The sequence below is a fragment of the Notolepis coatsorum genome (assembly GCF_963971535.1).
Source record: "Notolepis coatsorum genome assembly, chromosome: 14".
Classification (NCBI taxonomy): Eukaryota; Metazoa; Chordata; class Actinopteri; order Aulopiformes; family Paralepididae; genus Notolepis; species Notolepis coatsorum.
In genome coordinates this window covers 27,755,355-27,773,464 of record NC_140178.1, presented here as the reverse complement: position 1 = coordinate 27,773,464, position 18,110 = coordinate 27,755,355, and the positions used below count along the sequence as shown (strand labels likewise).

Here is an 18,110-nt window from a genome sequence, read left to right as displayed (position 1 = left end):
AATATCTGTATGTCATGTATGTCATATATGTCCTGATGAATTGAAAATGGGGGACCCTGATGTAAACAAGACGAAAGTCTTTCTCTGGTCTGCATCCCCTTAACAATTGTGTGTATTGAGCTGTACTGTATTGTACCCATTCTGCAATCTGTTAATAAAGTTTTCAATCAATCAATCAATCCCAGAGAGACATACGCCAGATGCGTCCATACCAAAGGTAGCCGTATTTCTGGCAGACGTTTCTGGTCATGTGACATGTGTGCACCCAATAGCGTGACGAGCTGTGTCTTTGCCCAGGCCATTTCCACGTCAAACAGCCTGCAAAGTGCAAACTACCTGGCGTTCTATCGCCATGCTCTAAGACAAACTCTAACCATAACCAACTTCGAAAGAGTGCCTAAGCTTAACCGTCGAAAGAACTTGCCGTCACGCTCTAAGACAAACTCTCTCTAACCGTAACCAACTTCGAAAGAGTGCCTAAGCCTAACCAGTGTAGAAACTGGCGTCGGCCAATCAGAGAGCGTCCTGCAGAAATGCGGCTACGGAAAGTATAGACGCCTCTTGCGTACCAAAGAAAACGTCGCCGGTTACGTCATCATTAGTTTCCGGAAGAAATGTCACATGTGTCAACCTCTAGCAAAATTGCTGGAACTGCCTCCTATTAGGTAACATTACGTTATAGAAATCCTGTGCTATTTTCATGAGAATTTTTGATGTGTGTTTTTACGACATATGATTTGCACGTGCTGGTCTCCTATTACATGTGGTGTCTTTTATTATGACTACAGCTACTCTGAAGCTGAAAACCACTGCGTTGCTGTTTGTGAAATGCATATTCACCGCTCGTCTTCGAGCTATCGCATTCAGTGATCCTCGTTCTCATGGGACTATTTTCCAGTGTATCCGGACAATGGAAACCAATATCCCTAGGAATCCAATGGGCTCAAAGAAACCCAAACAGAAAGACGTATTGCGAGTCCTGAAATCAAGAGACCAGAAAGCCAAACGTGGTGATCGTGATGTGCACGGTCCAGCCACTGTCTACCTGCAGGTCGTTGGTGCAGGGAACAGGGACAATGGTGCATCCGTATATGTATTCTCTGACTACAATAGGTAATTATACTGATTGATTGATTGATTGAAAACTTTATTAACAGATTGCAGAATGGGTACAGTATACAGTACAGCTCAATACATACAATTGTTAAGGGGATGCAGACCAGAGAAATACTTTCGTCTTGTTTACATCAGGGTCCCCCATTTTCAATCCATCATGACATACATGACATACAGATAGACAGTACTGCTACATCTATACATTTATGACATACCAGATTTGCAAATACAGTATTGTTTGTGATACAAATAGAGTCCAGAAAAGAGAGTATATACATTTGACGTAGAAACTGTACATTGGAGGTGGTTGGTTGGGTGGGGGGGGGGGGGGGGGGGGTAGGAGGGGTGGGTGGGGGACACTACAAACAAAACTGTACATTGGAATATTGACAACCATGCTTGGTCATTTACTGTACATTGGAGGGGGTATGGAAGGGCTGTGTCGAACACGCACAACACTGCAGCAATATTATGTACATGTTCACATAGAGACGTTCCACCTTTAAACACTCTTCCCTGTTTCAGGTACCTATTCAACTGTGGTGAGGGAACTCAAAGACTCATGCAGGAACACAAGTAAGCTGGAAAGAAAACACTATAATCATGCATTCAAAACACCATAATCTCAGACCTTGGAGCTGAATGGGACGTTTGAAATGTGTACGTGTTGCTCCTGACAGGTTGAAAGCTGCTCGCTTGGACAACATCTTCCTCACAAGAATGAGCTGGGAGAATGTTGGAGGTTTATCAGGTCAGGTCAGCTACTTCTATCCAGCACTCAAGAAATCGCCCAAGAGTTCTGCTTTAACTCCTGCAGACCCCCCAGCAGGTTAAATTCCCCATCAAAACGAGGAAGAGTTTAAATGAGCCATTATTAAATTTACTAGAAAAGCAATGCCTCTGATCATCGGTTTCACTCACTCTACTGTTATCTCCCCGACTAGTAGATATGGCTTATTGAATTCTGGACTAAATCATATCGGACCCGGGTCCCCTGAATTGGGAAACCAAACATCTGCTTGTCAGCTAAAGGGGAATCTCCCATGGCCAAAGGAGATCACGTTTCAAGTTGTTTTATTTGTCACCTGCAGACAGTATAAGGTGCATGTACATTATAGTGAAATGCTTGGTTCTGTATGAGCCTCCTAAGATTGTGCTTCATACAGTAAAAAAAGGACCAAACACTATACAAAATATACAAAACTAAAATACTAAATGTGAAATGAGGTAGGCCTGGCCTGGGAGATATTAGGCTTACTAGGTTTAAGGCAGGGCTGTTCTGCTACCCTAAAGGGATAGTTAAGATTTTTGGACATTAAGTTGTATGAAATACTTAAGCATTACATCACACGCAGGAGTGGTTTGTGACCAATAAACCATGCCTAGGGGTGGTTGTTAGGCCCGAGGCGCAGCCGAGGGTCGTTAGACCCCCCTAGGCATGGTTTATTGGTCACAAATCACGACTGCACGTGGTGTAAAGCTTTTATACAACTGCCAGATTCATCCAACCTTATTTCTATACAATAAACACACATTAATCGAAGATTTATTGAAAAAACCATCCGCCAGAAAAAGTAGTTCCCACAACTCCATGTGGAAGCAGCTTGAAGTGCATCCAACCAAACTAACACATCCAACTGTGTATTATTGGAATGATTGAGAGAAGTTGCCTCATGTGGAAGCAGCTTGAAGTGCATCCAACCAACTAACACATCCAACTGTGTATTATTGGAATGATTGATTGAAAATTTTATTACCAGATGCAGAATATAAAGTAGGTAAAACAAATTAAAACGTTTTCTTTGCCCTATAGGAAAAAACGTTTTCTTCGCCCTATTTTTTTATTTATTTCTTTTAGCCTAAACTTAACCAGTTGGAAACCAGGGGTACAGTAATAAAATTAGCAATCAACCAATCAATCAATTCAATAGACCATGCTCACTTAAAACAGCGCTGCTTCTCTCTCAGTCTGACTCCCCCGCTGTTGCAGACAGGAGTGTGTGTGTGTGTGTGCGTGTGTGTGTGTGTGTGCGTGTGTGTGTGTATGTGTGTGTGTGTGTGTGTGTGTGTGTATGTGTGTGTGTGTGTTTGTGGGTACGCCAGCGTCGGACAGTGTGTGAGAGAGAACGCTGCAGTCAGTAGAAAGTAGGAAGGAAGAAATTTAAATCAATCAATTAATCTATCAATCAATCCGCGATTTTTCTTTTGTTCTAGATTGAGTCAAGACCCATCAATTACATCATCCAACATTGTTTAAAGGACTAACACATTCCCCTTGACAGAATCGCTTCATATTTAGTCGTTATGGTGCTTTCAACATAACCATTTGTTGTCCGCGATCTTGTTTTCTCCCGGAGTGAGCCGGGGAGGGTTATGTGATTCGGTTGTGGGCGGGTCCTGAGCCCAGGACCGTGGATTGTTGCCAATAAAGACGTGTGAATGGCCAATCAGAATCGAGAAATTTGCATGCCGTTGTATAATTGCCAGTAATGTAGTCGGTTATTAGTCGAACTTATTGGCTTACATACCGAGTCCAGTGTTCGGCGTTAAAACATTTTGAGTTTGTGATCCTGAATCCTAAAAACAGTGGAAACAGAACTAAATACAGACACAGAACTAGATACAGACACAGAACTAGATACAGACACAGAACTAGATACAGACACAGAACTAGATACAGACACAGAACTAGATACAGACACAGAACTAAATACAGAGGTCACAGAACTAAATACAGACACAGAACTAAATACAGACACAGAACTAGATACAGACACAGAACTAAATACAGACACAGAACTAAATACAGACACAGAACTAAATACAGACACACAACTAGATACAGACACAGAACTAAATACAGACACAGAACTAAATACAGACACAGAACTAAATACAGACACAGAACTAAATACAGACACAGAACTAAATACAGACACACAACTAGATACAGACACAGAACTAAATACAGACACAGAACTAAAAACAGACACTGAACTAAAAACAGACACAGAACTAAAAACAGACACAGAATTAGATACAGAGGACATCTAGGACACAGAACTAGATAGACACAGAATTAGATACAGAGGACACAGAATTAGAAACAGACACAGAACTAAAAACAGACACAGAACTAAAAACAGACACAGAACTAGATACAGACACAGAACTAGATACAGACACAGAACTAAAAACAGAGGACACAGAACTAAAAACAGTGGACACAGAACTAAAAACAGTGGACACAGAACTAAAAACAGTGGACACAGAACTAAAAACAGTGGACACAGAACTAAATACCTGTTGCTGCCCATCTAAAGCTTTGCTGGACTCTGTGAGTAAGCTAATGACGTTGCATTGACTATACTACTGATTACACCTGGGGTCCCAAGGACAACCTCATCCAGTGTGGTTCTGTGGCCCTAATGTGTTATCTATCTGACTGGGGTGGGGGTCCTTGACATTAACACTTTAATCGCCGGAGACGCCGAAACTCGTCATTCCCCGCCATGCTCATTCTGCCGAAGACGCCGTAACACGTCTTTGATATCAATATTTCAAAAATCTGTGATCGAAATCATATTTCTCCCCCGGGGACCTGAGATATACTGCTGAGCTCCACTCAACTCTAACAGTTCAAGAGCGCCATCTGGTGGCCGATCGGCAGATCGCCCAACAGGAAGTGATCTGTGGATGAAGTGGTGCTCACCCATATTTCGTCCGGGCACTCGCTATCGTTAGAGGGACTCCATCTTGACACAGTGAACACCGATCGGTGCACATAACTCGATAAACAACATGATTTGGACGTATATACTATTATACAACCTGGAAATGGATCGGGTATTTATACATCCCATAATAGGAATATCTCTGCTCCACGCTCATCGCCCAACGGCCCGAGGAAGCTACGGTAAGATTCAGCGTTTTTTTTTAACGTGTTCCATATAAATTGCTCTGATGATCATATCACCCACACTAGATGAATGATATAACGTTGCCCACGGAATTATAAACGACCCCCCGCCCATCCGGTCAACATCAGATGATAAGTAGTAACTCCTAGAAGCACATCCAGTTGACATTTTTTTTATCTCGCACAGATTCCCATAGATATCTATAGAACACTAGATAGCTTAAGGCGGAGTCACCAGCGTCACTGAACCGCCGCCATCTTGCTCCAGTTAGCCTTGAGTGAGAGTGAGTGAGCTGCACAGACAAAAATACTCATAACTCGCTGAAATATTGACGGATTTACAAACGGGTTGGTTTGCTATAAACATCAAAGATGTAGTTATGATACTGCATACTTATAAAAAAAAAAAATTTAAGATGATTTTTTTTACAAACCGCTTGAATCATAGCCACGTTAATAATGCTTGTAATAAACCAAACCGTTTGTAAATCCGTCAATATTTCAGCGAGTTATGAGTATTTTTGTCTGTGCCTCTCACTCACTCTCATTCGCCTCTCGCGTAAGGCTAACTGGAGCAAGATGGCGGCGGTTCAGTGACGTCGCTCTCCATTGGCCGGCAGCGCGGGCAAGCTATCTAGTGTTCTATATATATCTATGCAGATTCCTACCAAACTATTTGATCATCAATATAATGCATTTAGGGCTATAAATCAAGTTCTGGAGAAAGCTGCAGAAAACGATAAAAACATACTTATACTTTAGACCGTATTTTAGTATGAATATGTGAATGAAAAAGTATAACGTTGCTACACCCTGAACAATAGATATAGGACATTGAATGGGCCATAATAATGTCAATTTAGCAATACAATTTAAAAAGTTATAGCCCTGCAAAGAAGGGGAACTTCTCCATAGACAAATAGAGCAGGCGAGGGATGGTAAATTATGAATTTAACCATGGCGATCAAAGTGTTAAACAGCTTAGGGACCCCTGTCCCACGCTATATGTTTGTAATTATGATTATCCAATCATGTTGCAGGGATGATTTTAACCCTAAAGGACACTGGTGTTCCTGAGTGTGCTCTATCGGGACCACCCCAACTGGTACGTGTAGTGGTGAATGTAATATGTCATGGGTGTGATTTCTTGTGGTGTTGTTGTTGTTGTTGTTGTTGTTGTTGTTGTTGTTGTTGTTGTTGTTGTTGTTGTATTTCATCTAATGATTGTCGTCTTATCATATCAAGGATAATTTTGTGGAAGCCATCAAGGTGTTTTCAGGACGACTAGAGGACATCAAGCTATGTATGTTGAACTTTACAGTTTACTGTAACACTGTATATTACAGTATACATTTCATTTCATTTTTCTACAGCTGTGTGATTTGTGCCAATAATCTTCTTTGCCAATTGTGTATTCCTAGCTGTTCGACCATACACTGCGGAGCCGTACACGGATGAAACAATGGCTGTTTATCAAGTACCAATATTTGGTAAGTTTAACTTGGCCTCTCTACCTTTTGCCTTTCCACACTTTGATAATCGCAAGTTTAACACTTTGGGTGCCGGGAAACGCTTAAAAGCGTCATTCCCGGCCATGCTCAAGTTGCCGAAGACGCTTTACAGCGTCCTTATATCAATATTTCAAAAATCTGCGATCGGATTCATATTTCCCCTCCGCTGGCCTGAGATCCACCAGGAGGACCCACTGAGCTCTCTGGCGGTTCAGGAGCGCCATCTGGTGGCCGATCGGCGCAATCGCCAAACAGGAAGTGCTATGGAGGTTGTGCTGGTCGACCATATTACTTCCGGCCACTCTGTTTGGCTCTCGGGACTCGATCTCGACACAATACATAGCGATCGATTGCCAATAACTCGATAAACAACATGATTTGGACATATATACTATTATACAAGCTGGAAATGGACCAGATATTTCTACATACCATAATTAATAGGTAAATGACTGTTCCACGCTCATCGCCCAACGGCGTGAGGAGGATACGGTAAGATTCAGCGTTATTTTTGATCGTATTCCATATAAACTGTTATGATGAACATATCACCCACACTAGATGAATGATATAACGCTGCCCACGGAATTATAAACGATCCCCCGCCCATCCGGTCATCATCAGATCATACGTAGATCATTCTAGAAGTACGTCCAATTGAAATTTTTTATATCGCCCCGATTGCCATCAAACTGTATTTCATCATCAATATAATGCATTTGGGGCTATATATCACGTTCTGGAGAAAGCTGCAGAAAGAGATGAAAACATACTTATACATTAGACCATACTTTACTATGAATATGTGAATGAAAAAGTTTAACGTTGCTACACAATGAACAATACATATAGGACTTTGAATGGGCCCTAATAATGGCAATGTAGCAATAGAATTTAAAAAGTTATAGCCATGCAAAGAAGGGGTACTTCTCCATAGACAAATTATGGTATATAATGAATTTAACCCATGGCACCCAAAGTGTTAACAAAGAGAAAGTGACAGTGTACATCTGTGCATTGTCCACGAGAGGGCACCCAAACACACCCATATCTGGCAGTGTGCCTCTAGATGCATACAGTCAGGTACATAAATATTTGGACATTGACACAATTTTCACAATTCTGGCTCTGTACACCACCACAATGGACTTGAAATGAAGCAATAAAGATGTGCTTCAAGTGCAGACTTTTAGCTTTAATTTGAGGGTATTAACATCTTTAATACAGATCTTAAAGCACATCTTGTTATGTTCTACTTTGTCTATCTGCTGTATTAGTGGAGCTGAGCCAGGGTTACCAGATGTACGATAATTATCATATTTTTATTTTATGCCTCTGGCCTGGGACATTTCTGGCAACACTGATCTCTACTCAGTCAGTACTCATCTTCTCTCGCACTCCAATGCAACTCAGACCACGTGAGCGGATCGGCGCGGCCGAGAAATCCGCTCTTCGCTCTTTAAAGCTTGGTCCGCTCCGCTAATCACTCATGTTGACCCCGCCCCCAAGTCGCTCTCCGCTCGCTCCCCGCTCACCTTGAATCGAGCGCTCCCCGCTCCCCGCGCCAGATCGCTCGGCAGTTTTTTTTCTTCTTTTTTTGGAGCATGGTGTAAATGAGCTCAAACTACAACAGTCTACACCCCCTGGGCCCCTTAACAATTGTTTGTATTGAGCCGCATTGTAATTGTAGCCATTCTGCAATGTTAAATAACGTTGTTTATCCATTCACTATCTCTATTAAGCGATGATAGGCTAGCCGAGCCACAATGCTATGGTCGCTGCCATTAACGTTAGCATGTAAGCTAACGTCAACAACAATGGCGTCGATACTTTTTCCTAACTGGAGTGAGTGTGGGCGTCTCTACAGTGACAAAGCCTGAACGAACAGCCTATCACAGGTTCACCCTTCTCATTGGTTGAAAATGGCCTTCATGTTTGTACATCGCCATCTGTTGCTTTGGCATTGTACTGCATGTATATATTACATCAGTGTTAAACCACTGTGAGCGGCCTGGAGTGGATTGGAGCGGAGGAGAACTCTCGCTCCGGACGTCGCGCCGACTCATTTTAAAACCCACTCCTCGCTCACGTCAAAACCGGCCGCTCCGCGCCCCGCGCCGCTCACGCTCCGATCCGCTCACATGCACTGATGCAACTAGAATGTTGTTAACTAAAATGCACTGATTGCATTATACTAAAAACACAAGACACTTGTGCCCTAATGATAACGCGGCACACGTATCTTCTATCTTGTATTTTTATTATGAATTGAGTGCTGCAGAAGAAGAAAGATTAGATGTTCATTTCAAGATTAATCGGGGCCATGATCTGGCTAACGACCTTGTGTTTTCATCCCATTGTAGCCCAGTTGCGCGGCAACGACATTAAGCTTTCCCCCACCTCGGGCCGCAGCAGCCCTCCCGATAGACCAGGCCGTTCCCAGAGGAGCCAGTTGTGGACACCAGAAGACACTGAAAAGAGGCCCTCCAGCAACCGGAGGAAGAGGGATGGAGCAGATGAGAGGCCCTCTAGCAACCAGAGGGAGAGGGATGGAGCGGAGGAGAGGCCCTCCAGCAATGAGAGAGAGAGGGATGGAGCGGAGGAGAGGCCCTCCAGCAATGAGAGAGAGAGGGATGGAGCAGAGGAGAGGCCCTCCAGCAACCAGAGGGAGAGGGATGGAGCAGAGGAGAGGCCCTCCAGCAACCAGAGAGAGAGGGATGAAGCAGAGGAGAGGCCATCCAGCAACCAGGGGGAGAGAGATGGAGCAGAGGAGAGGCCCTCCAGCAACCAGAGAGATGGCAGTCCAAGTAAGGCCCGGGGGAAATTGAATGACCACCATGCTCTGTGGATCCGTCGGTTGGTTGGCGTATGCGTGTGTCTCTGTACAGTATATGTGTGTGTGTGTGTGGTATGTAATGCACATTCGTTCAATTGCTTCCTCGGCCAAGACTATCTCAAACTCGGCTCTCTTTTCTTCAAACCCTCCTGGATCCTCCAATCACAACTGTTGTGAAGGGCCAGATTAAACCGAATATATATATTTATTTATATATATATATTTAATTGTATTTGTATATTCTCTAATATTCCCTGATATCCCTTGTATATTCCTTGTACAATATGCATTGAATATCCATTCTAGCCTACTGAACATCCCATAATAGTCTCCATTCTACTATTGGTCGAGACCTTGGTGCCAGGCTGCCATACCCCTCAGACCCAGTTCAAACGTACCGCTCGACATGTACGAACAAGTCCTAGTTCCGCGTAGGAATTTGGCTACCGCACCACTAATGGGACTATTTGTTCATAGTGCGTATATATACTGCGCTACTAAAGTAGGACTTTCTTTTCAGTCCAGTTTCTTACCCTCCAATAGAGTCACAGACGTAAAGCCTCCCCGCGACGCCACGTGTGGGAGTAAGGCCAAGTTCGCCTACCATCGGTATTGAGACATCGTGTATATTAATATTTGAATAGTCATATTTGGCACTATATCGTCGAGTTGGACGTAGTCTATTAAGCTAATAATAGTCTGTTAATATATAGTGCTTCGTGCGGTGAGAATACTACCGTAGTCAGTACCCCATCGTTTCGGGCAGAGAACTGGCTACTTACCCAGGGTGGTTGACCCTATGTGAAGCTGCACCCGAGGAGCCCCAGAGCCGACGAGCGAGTGGACCTGTATACCGGATTATTCTACCGACGACAGCCCGCCTTCCCAGGCACGGATTATGCTTTGGATACTTTGATTATTCCATGGATAAAGACCCCCGACACTGCCGTGTGTTGGAACCCCCCCCCCCTGGAGAGGACGCAAGGTGAGGAGACGCTCTGCAAGACGAGGTCTCTTCACGTCTCTCCCCCGTGGACCGGAGAGAGCCGGCCCACAAAGAGTCCACCTGCTTTCATCTGTGGTCCAAGGATCGCCGGCGCATTGAACGGCACTACAGTGGGTTCACCTGGGATACCCTTGGCCGGACGAGGCAGCTGGATTCTACCCCCCCCCCCCTCCTACTCCTGTCGGCTTACAAGCGACCGGATTAACCCCCTCTAGTGTATCCAGCCTATAATCATTAAAGTATCATTGCTGTTATTCCTTAACTATTCCAGGTCGTATATTTACCACCTGCGCCTTCAGAGATTGGACATTCTCTATTGATATACCGACGAATACTCCTTGCCATAAAAGTGCATACTATTTCAATTCATAAATGTAATTAGTGATTAAGTGCTTATTCTACACACCATCGCTGTGTAGGAAATAAAGACCTGTTTCTAATTCGTACATTTGTGTTGGATCCGTTTCATCTACGTGAGAGTGTTCATGATAATATATTTATGCCGTGTACTGGGTGGCCGAATATTAAGTACAAAGGTAGTGGTAGTAAGTATCATATCTAGTAATACAGTCAGGGAATTGTACCCCTCAGTTACAATTGGTCCTTCGAGCCGGATGGTAATTAGTGTAATATTAATATAGTGTTATTAATATTGAAATGGCCTATGATGAACACTCCACGAAACGATCCTCCTAACCAACGCCCGCAGCGCGAACGACGGCTCCCTCAGTACTTAGAGGCTTACGCTGTCAGTCAACAACCTAGTCTTCTACTAACAGTAAACGCGGTAAAACTAGAAAGTAAAAGTATGTCTAACCCCAACGCCCAGACTACCCCGACCATAGAGGCCCCTACGGGCTCTAATGTAACTGACCAAGTTCACGGTGGGGACCAGTGGGAACCAGACATGACTTCACACCCCGCCAGTACTGAAGAAGTAGTCCCCGATGAGTCCCGGGAGGAATACAACGCTACCGAGAGAGAACTCGGCACGGAAGAAGACGGGGAGAGCACCGTGGAGATAGAGCTCCAAGGCTCCGCAAGGAGTACCCCGAGGGAAGGCTCCCCTATACAACCGCCTTCTCCCAGCGAGGCAGAGAGGACCCTACAGCAGGCATTCCTCGTCAGCCTGAAAGCCTCTACTGAACGCGATAGACTCCAGGGTGAACGCGATCGATTGCAGCTACAGCAACGGAGCGAAGAAGAGCACATACGCCTGGAAATAAGACGCATTCAGATGGAAGAGAATGTGGCCCGAGACCGAGCAGACAGCCAGCGAGCAGCTGCTGGTGCTCTACGGGACGCAGAGCGCGACAGACAGCAAGCGCAACTAATAGAACAGCTGATCAGACGGACAACACCCTCTCCCTCCGCCAGAGGCTCCAGGAACTCGTCTAGACACACCTCCAGGGCGGCATCCCCTAGCCGAGTAAACAACCCTGAACTTGACCAACAGACGAGGTCTATACCCCCCACAGACCACCTCCCCCCACCGGTCCAAGCGAGACCTAGCAACCGGGAAGGAGCAGCATATCCTGTGGAGAGGCTAAACCAGAGACTACAAGCACTGGATGACCTAACTGAAGACGAAGAGGAAGAGGAGGAGAACCACGCCCGAAGACAGCACAGTACTCTACCGGACCGGGAGGTCCGGTACAGCCCAGGCTATACTCCCGCGGAGCTGCGCTACAGACCCCCGACTCTATACACGGGTGAGCACGACGCACGACCCGCACCGAGGAACAGCACCTGGACAAGCGGGCCATGGTACACTGCCGGTACCAGCCCATACCAAGGAGCGGGAGGAGACTCGCCTAGGAGGCCTCTCCCCCAACGCTCGCCGATGTATCCACAGTCAGCGTCATACATTGGCACGCCTATGGTACCCGACTTCACCCAAGAGAACCGGGCCCAGTATACAGAACTCCGCATGTGTCTGGAGACCATGTTGGTAGATGTATTGGATGAACGCCACAAATACGCCATCCTACTGCAGCACTTAAAGGTACCCCGCGCACATAATATAGCGCTCGCCTACGCGACTTCCACCACCCCATACACAGCAGCGCTGGTAGCATTGGACCAGAGGTATGGGCGCATATGGGATTACGTGATCCAGGAGATCCGACACATCGACCGCTTACCCCCAGCAATAGACAATCGAGCACTGGACGACCTGTCCATCAGAGTGCAGTCCCTGGTAGGGATGTTGGGAGCGCAAAGAGAGAAGGGGAGGCATGAACTTTACGCCAACTCAAATGTGGAAAGGATCCTGGAGAAGCTGCCGCCCGCTCGTCAGGAGCGCTTTAGGCGGCAGAGGGACCACAGAGACCCGAATGGCCCCGAACCGAACCTCCTCGATCTAGCAGACTTCCTGGCGAGAGAAGTCAGCAGCCTACGGCTAGATACATTCGGACGGAGCACCCCTGGCTCCAGAGAAGGAACCAGACGACTAAATGATGGAAGAAGATCGGTGACTGTGATGCACCAATCGGAGTCAGTACCGAGCAGCAGGAGCCACAGTACCCCCTCCAGAACGGAGAAGTGGAAGATAGTGTGCCCCTACTGTGAGAAAGAACACTGGCTAGCGCAATGTGACTCCTTCCCCAAGCTGAACGCGGAGGAAGCAGGTCAATGGATAAAGTCCAACAAGCGCTGTTTTCGCTGTGCGCGCTCACACATGGCAGCCGAATGCCGCTTAAAGAAAAGGTGCACCAAGTGCGATGGAGCCCATCTGGACATACTTCACGACAGTAACAGACGGCGCCCTTCACCTGCACCATCCAGCCGCAAAGCGAGCGTCATGTACATCGATCCCGCCAGCAGCAGTGGAGCCCGAGTACTCCTAAAAGTAGTGCGTGTGACACTAAGCTACCAGAATAAAGTCCTGGACACTTACGCCGTCCTCGATGACGGGTCAGAGAAGACCCTGCTGCTCGCCTCCGCTGCGGCCCAGCTAGGGCTGCGGGGAAGCGAAACCCAAATGACAATTCGGACAATAAGACGAGATTTGAAGACGATAAAGGGCGAGAATGTCTCATTCTCTATCGCAGCAAGCGGCCAGCCTGAGCGACGGTACCAGATTGCAGACGCTTTCACCAGCCAAGAAATAGGACTGTCGCGGTACACATACCCCGTCGCCAAGCTGATGGAGAAATATGCACATCTGCGCAAGTTACCGATCCCGCTCATAGACAATGCTATGCCGACCCTGTTGATAGGCTCCGACCATGCAGACCTCATTGTCCCGATAGACCGGGTTCATACCGGACCCCGAGGCTGCCCTGCAGCAGTCGAGACCCGTTTGGGATGGACTCTCCAAGGCCCGCTCGCCAAATCTCTCAACCGAAGTACAGCCACTAGATGTCTCCACTCCCGAGTCACAGAGGGAGAAACCGCACTCCTGCAACACGTAGAGCGGCTATGGACCCTAGAACAAATGCCCTTTAAGAACGGAAAGAAAGACATTCGCTCTAAAGATGATATTTACGCAATTCACCTCCTCGAGACAGGGACCAAGAGAGTCCCGGTCAACGGCGTGTTGAGATACGCCACGCCACTCCTGCGGCGAGAAGGAATGCCTACTTTCCACGCCAAGACAGACGCCACAGAACGGTACCTGCTGAACACGGAGCGGCGCTTAGCCAAGAACCCCGCCCAAGAGAGTGTATACCGCGCTGAGATTGAGAAGCTCATCACAGCGGGACACGTCACAAAGATGGACATTAAAGAGGCTGACCAGACCACTGAATCGTGGTACGTGCCCCACCACAAGGTCCATCACAACGGTAAAGACCGCATAGTATTTAACTGCAGCTACCAGATCGGATCCCAAAATCTGAATAAAGAGTTACTGCCCGGTCCCACACTCGGCCCCTCCCTACTCGGCGTTCTACTCCGCTTCCGCCAGGAAAAGGTGGCCATCAGCGGGGACATTAAAGGAATGTTCCTGCAGGTGAGATTAGTAGAGGCGGACAAGCCCCTGTTACGGTTCCTATGGAGAGAGAAGCCAGGAGATGAGCACCCAGCCATCTACCAATGGGAAGTCCTCCCCTTCGGAACGACGTGCAGCCCCTGCTGTGCGACATTTGCACTACAGAAACATGTAGCAGAGGACCCAGCAGCGGACGAAGAGGTCCGACACAGCGTAAAGAACAGCTTCTACGTAGACAACTGTCTACAAAGCCTTTCAACCCAGGAAGAAGCCGAGGCTCTCCTGATTAAACTCCGCGCCTCATTGATCAAAGGCGGCTTTGATCTCAGGCAGTGGGCCAGCAGCGATCCGCAAGTACTGCGCAGCCTCTCCTCCGAGGACAAGGCAGCCAGCAGCGAGACCTGGATGGCTACAATCCCGGGAGAAGCCCAGGGGATGACCCTGGGATTGGTGTGGCGATTCAAAACAGATTCGCTTCACTACAGACACAAGCCCCTGACTACGGAGCAGGGAAGGCCGGCGGCGGCGCCGACCACCAGACGGAGTGTGTACACAACACTCGCCCGACAATATGACCCGCTAGGATGTATTCTACCGTACACCACCAGGGCAAAAATGATTGTACGAGCATTGTGGGACAAGGACCAGGGCTGGGACGACCCCATTCCCGCACACCTTGCATCCACCTGGAGAGAGTGGGAGATGGAGCTCCACTCACTCCCAGGCGTTAATATTCGCCGAAGCTACTTCCCACCCACGGTGAGGCCAGAGACATGTAAAATGGACTTACACGTCTTCAGTGACGCCTCAGAGGTCGCATACGGATCAGTAGCCTACTTGCGGGCCCAAGACCAGGGGGGAGAGATCTACACAGCATTTGTCCTCGCCCGCTCGAGAATAGCCCCACGCAAGCAACAATCTATCCCACGTCTAGAGCTCTGCGCAGCCCTAGCCGGAGCGCACCTAGCCACGCTCATCCAACGTGAGCTCACCATACCGGTGTCTAGAACAATCCTGTGGTCAGATTCCACGACGGTACTCGCCTGGATCAAATCGGACTCATGCAAGTACAAAGTCTTCGTGGGAGTCAGAGTCACCGAGATTCAAGACTTAACCGAAGAGTTAACCGGAGAAACAGAGTGGCGCTACGTTGATACAAAACAGAACCCAGCTGACGTCATCACCCGGGGGATGCCCCTGGATGACCTCACCCGTCGCAATGTCTACAGTGACGGCCCCGCATTCCTAAGACTCCCGGAAGGACAGTGGCCCATGCCTATCCCGAGGGAAGCAAGTCCAGAGGAGGTGGAAATTAAGAAGTCTGTGTTCTGTGGATTGAGCACCGTAGCCTCCACCGACCCTAGCATAGACGATTGCACGTCCATAGAGAGTGCACAACAAAGAACATTCCTGCGGTACCACCCGGAGTGCAAGTCCCCCGCTGATATGTCAGCAGCTAACTACGAGGAAGCAGAATTGCTTCTACTGCAGCGAGCCCAGAGAGACTCGTTCCCCGATGAATTGGCCTGTCTACAGGGAGGAAAGCCCGTCCCTTCCGACAGCAGATTAATTCACCTGGCCCCCGAGAGCGACGCTCATACCCTCATCAGAGTGGGTGGTCGCCTACGCAGAGCCCCCAATCTACCGGATGACATTAAATACCCGATCGTATTGAACAGCCGACACAAGGTCACAGAGCTGATTATAAAGAAATACGATGAGGATGTACATCACGCAGGAGCAGAAAGAGTCTTCGCGGAAATCAGACGTCGTTACTGGATCCTACAAGGAAGAGAGGCGGTACGACGCTTCCAACGAACATGTCTAGACTGCCGCAAGTGGCGCGCGCAGCCCAGCATACCAAGGATGGCTGACCTTCCTCCATGTCGCCTCCGAATCGGTGACAAGCCATTCCACTCAACGGGTATGGACTGCTTTGGCCCGCTGCACATAAAGAAAGGAAGAGGAACCGAGAAGCGGTGGGGTATTGTATTCAAATGCATGACCACCAGAGCGATACACATCAAGCTTCTCCCGACCATGAGCACAGACTCATTCCTTATGGCCTTCCGTAGATTCACATCACGGAAGGGAAGACCGTCTACCCTATTGTCCGATCATGGGACAAACTTCAAAGGCGGCGAAAGAGAGCTGAGAGAGAGCTTCCAAGCTATGGGCCCAGAACTTAAGACCCACCTCGCTCCAGCACAGGTTGATTTCCAATTCAACCCCCCAAACGCACCCCACTTCGGTGGCACTTGGGAACGAGAAGTGCGCTCCATAAAGACAGCCCTGTACGCAGTACTTGGGGCCCAGACTGTGGCGGAAGAAGTCCTAATGACAGTCCTCACGGAGATTGAGGGAGTACTTAACTCGAAGCCCCTCGGATATGTCTCCAGTGATGTGGCGGATATCGACCCAGTTACCCCCAACACACTCCTGATGGGGCGGCTAGATCCTGCATTACCACAGACAATGTACCGGCCTGAAGAAGCGAACGGCCGACGAATGTGGAGGTACAGCCAAGTATTAGCCGACAAGTTTTGGAACAGTTTCCTACTGCACTACCTACCGTCTCTACAGACCCGCCAGAAGTGGGTAAAGGAGAGAGACAATTTGACAGAAGGAACAGTCGTCATGATTATTGATCAATCACTGCCCAGAGCTATGTGGCCGGCCGGCCGCGTAAGCAAAGTGATCACCGGTGCCGACGGCAAGGTCCGAGCAGCTGAAGTGCTCGTCCAGGGTCGCACTTACACCCGTCCCGTGGCAAGGCTCATAGAACTGCCTCGACTCCCAGACACAATCGATGATGACCATGACCCTACAACCCTATGACTTTGTGAAGTTGACTGACCCCTACAGCAAACCCTTATGTGTAAATAGACAACGCGATTAATCTGTCTCTGTTTAACTGATTAGGTCTGGGACCTATTCAGGGGGTGGCTGTTGTGAAGGGCCAGATTAAACCGAATATATATATTTATTTATATATATATATTTAATTGTATTTGTATATTCTCTAATATTCCCTGATATCCCTTGTATATTCCTTGTACAATATGCATTGAATATCCATTCTAGCCTACTGAACATCCCATAATAGTCTCCATTCTACTATTGGTCGAGACCTTGGTGCCAGGCTGCCATACCCCTCAGACCCAGTTCAAACGTACCGCTCGACATGTACGAACAAGTCCTAGTTCTGCGTAGGAATTTGGCTACCGCACCACTAATGGGACTATTTGTTCATAGTGCGTATATATACTGCGCTACTAAAGTAGGACTTTCTTTTCAGTCCAGTTTCTTACCCTCCAATAGAGTCACAGACGTAAAGCCTCCCCGCGACGCCACGTGTGGGAGAAAGGCCAAGTTCGCCTACCATCGGTATTGAGACATCGTGTATATTAATATTTGAATAGTCATATTTGGCACTATATCGTCGAGTTGGACGTAGTCTATTAAGCTAATAATAGTCTGTTAATATATAGTGCTTCGTGCGGTGAGAATACTACCGTAGTCAGTACCCCATCGTTTCGGGCAGAGAACTGGCTACTTACCCAGGGTGGTTGACCCTATGTGAAGCTGCACCCGAGGAGCCCCAGAGCCGACGAGCGAGTGGACCTGTATACCGGATTATTCTACCGACGACAGCCCGCCTTCCCAGGCACGGATTATGCTTTGGATACTTTGATTATTCCATGGATAAAGACCCCCGACACTGCCGTGTGTTGGAACCCCCCCCCCTGGAGAGGACGCAAGGTGAGGAGACGCTCTGCAAGACGAGG

General features: G+C 47.6%; 1 protein-coding gene across 2 annotated transcripts in view; it reads left to right on the top strand.

Annotated features, from left to right (window-relative positions):
• Positions 1-612: 612 nt before the first annotated feature.
• Positions 613-18,110, top strand: part of elac2 (elaC ribonuclease Z 2) — a 54,119-nt gene continuing 36,621 nt past the window's right edge. The window contains exons 1-8 of one of the 2 annotated variants that reach the window (XM_084328810.1): positions 613-665; positions 899-1,113; positions 1,642-1,692; positions 1,797-1,867; positions 6,076-6,140; positions 6,281-6,338; positions 6,457-6,525; positions 8,910-9,353. In XM_084328810.1, coding sequence (XP_084184936.1) covers positions 911-1,113; positions 1,642-1,692; positions 1,797-1,867; positions 6,076-6,140; positions 6,281-6,338; positions 6,457-6,525; positions 8,910-9,353 — 961 coding nt within the window. In that variant the 5' untranslated portion in view covers positions 613-665; positions 899-910. Of the gene's footprint in view, positions 1,114-1,641; positions 1,693-1,796; positions 1,868-6,075; positions 6,141-6,280; positions 6,339-6,456; positions 6,526-8,909; positions 9,354-18,110 lie in introns of both variants that reach the window. The other variant, XM_084328809.1, reaches the window with a different exon arrangement.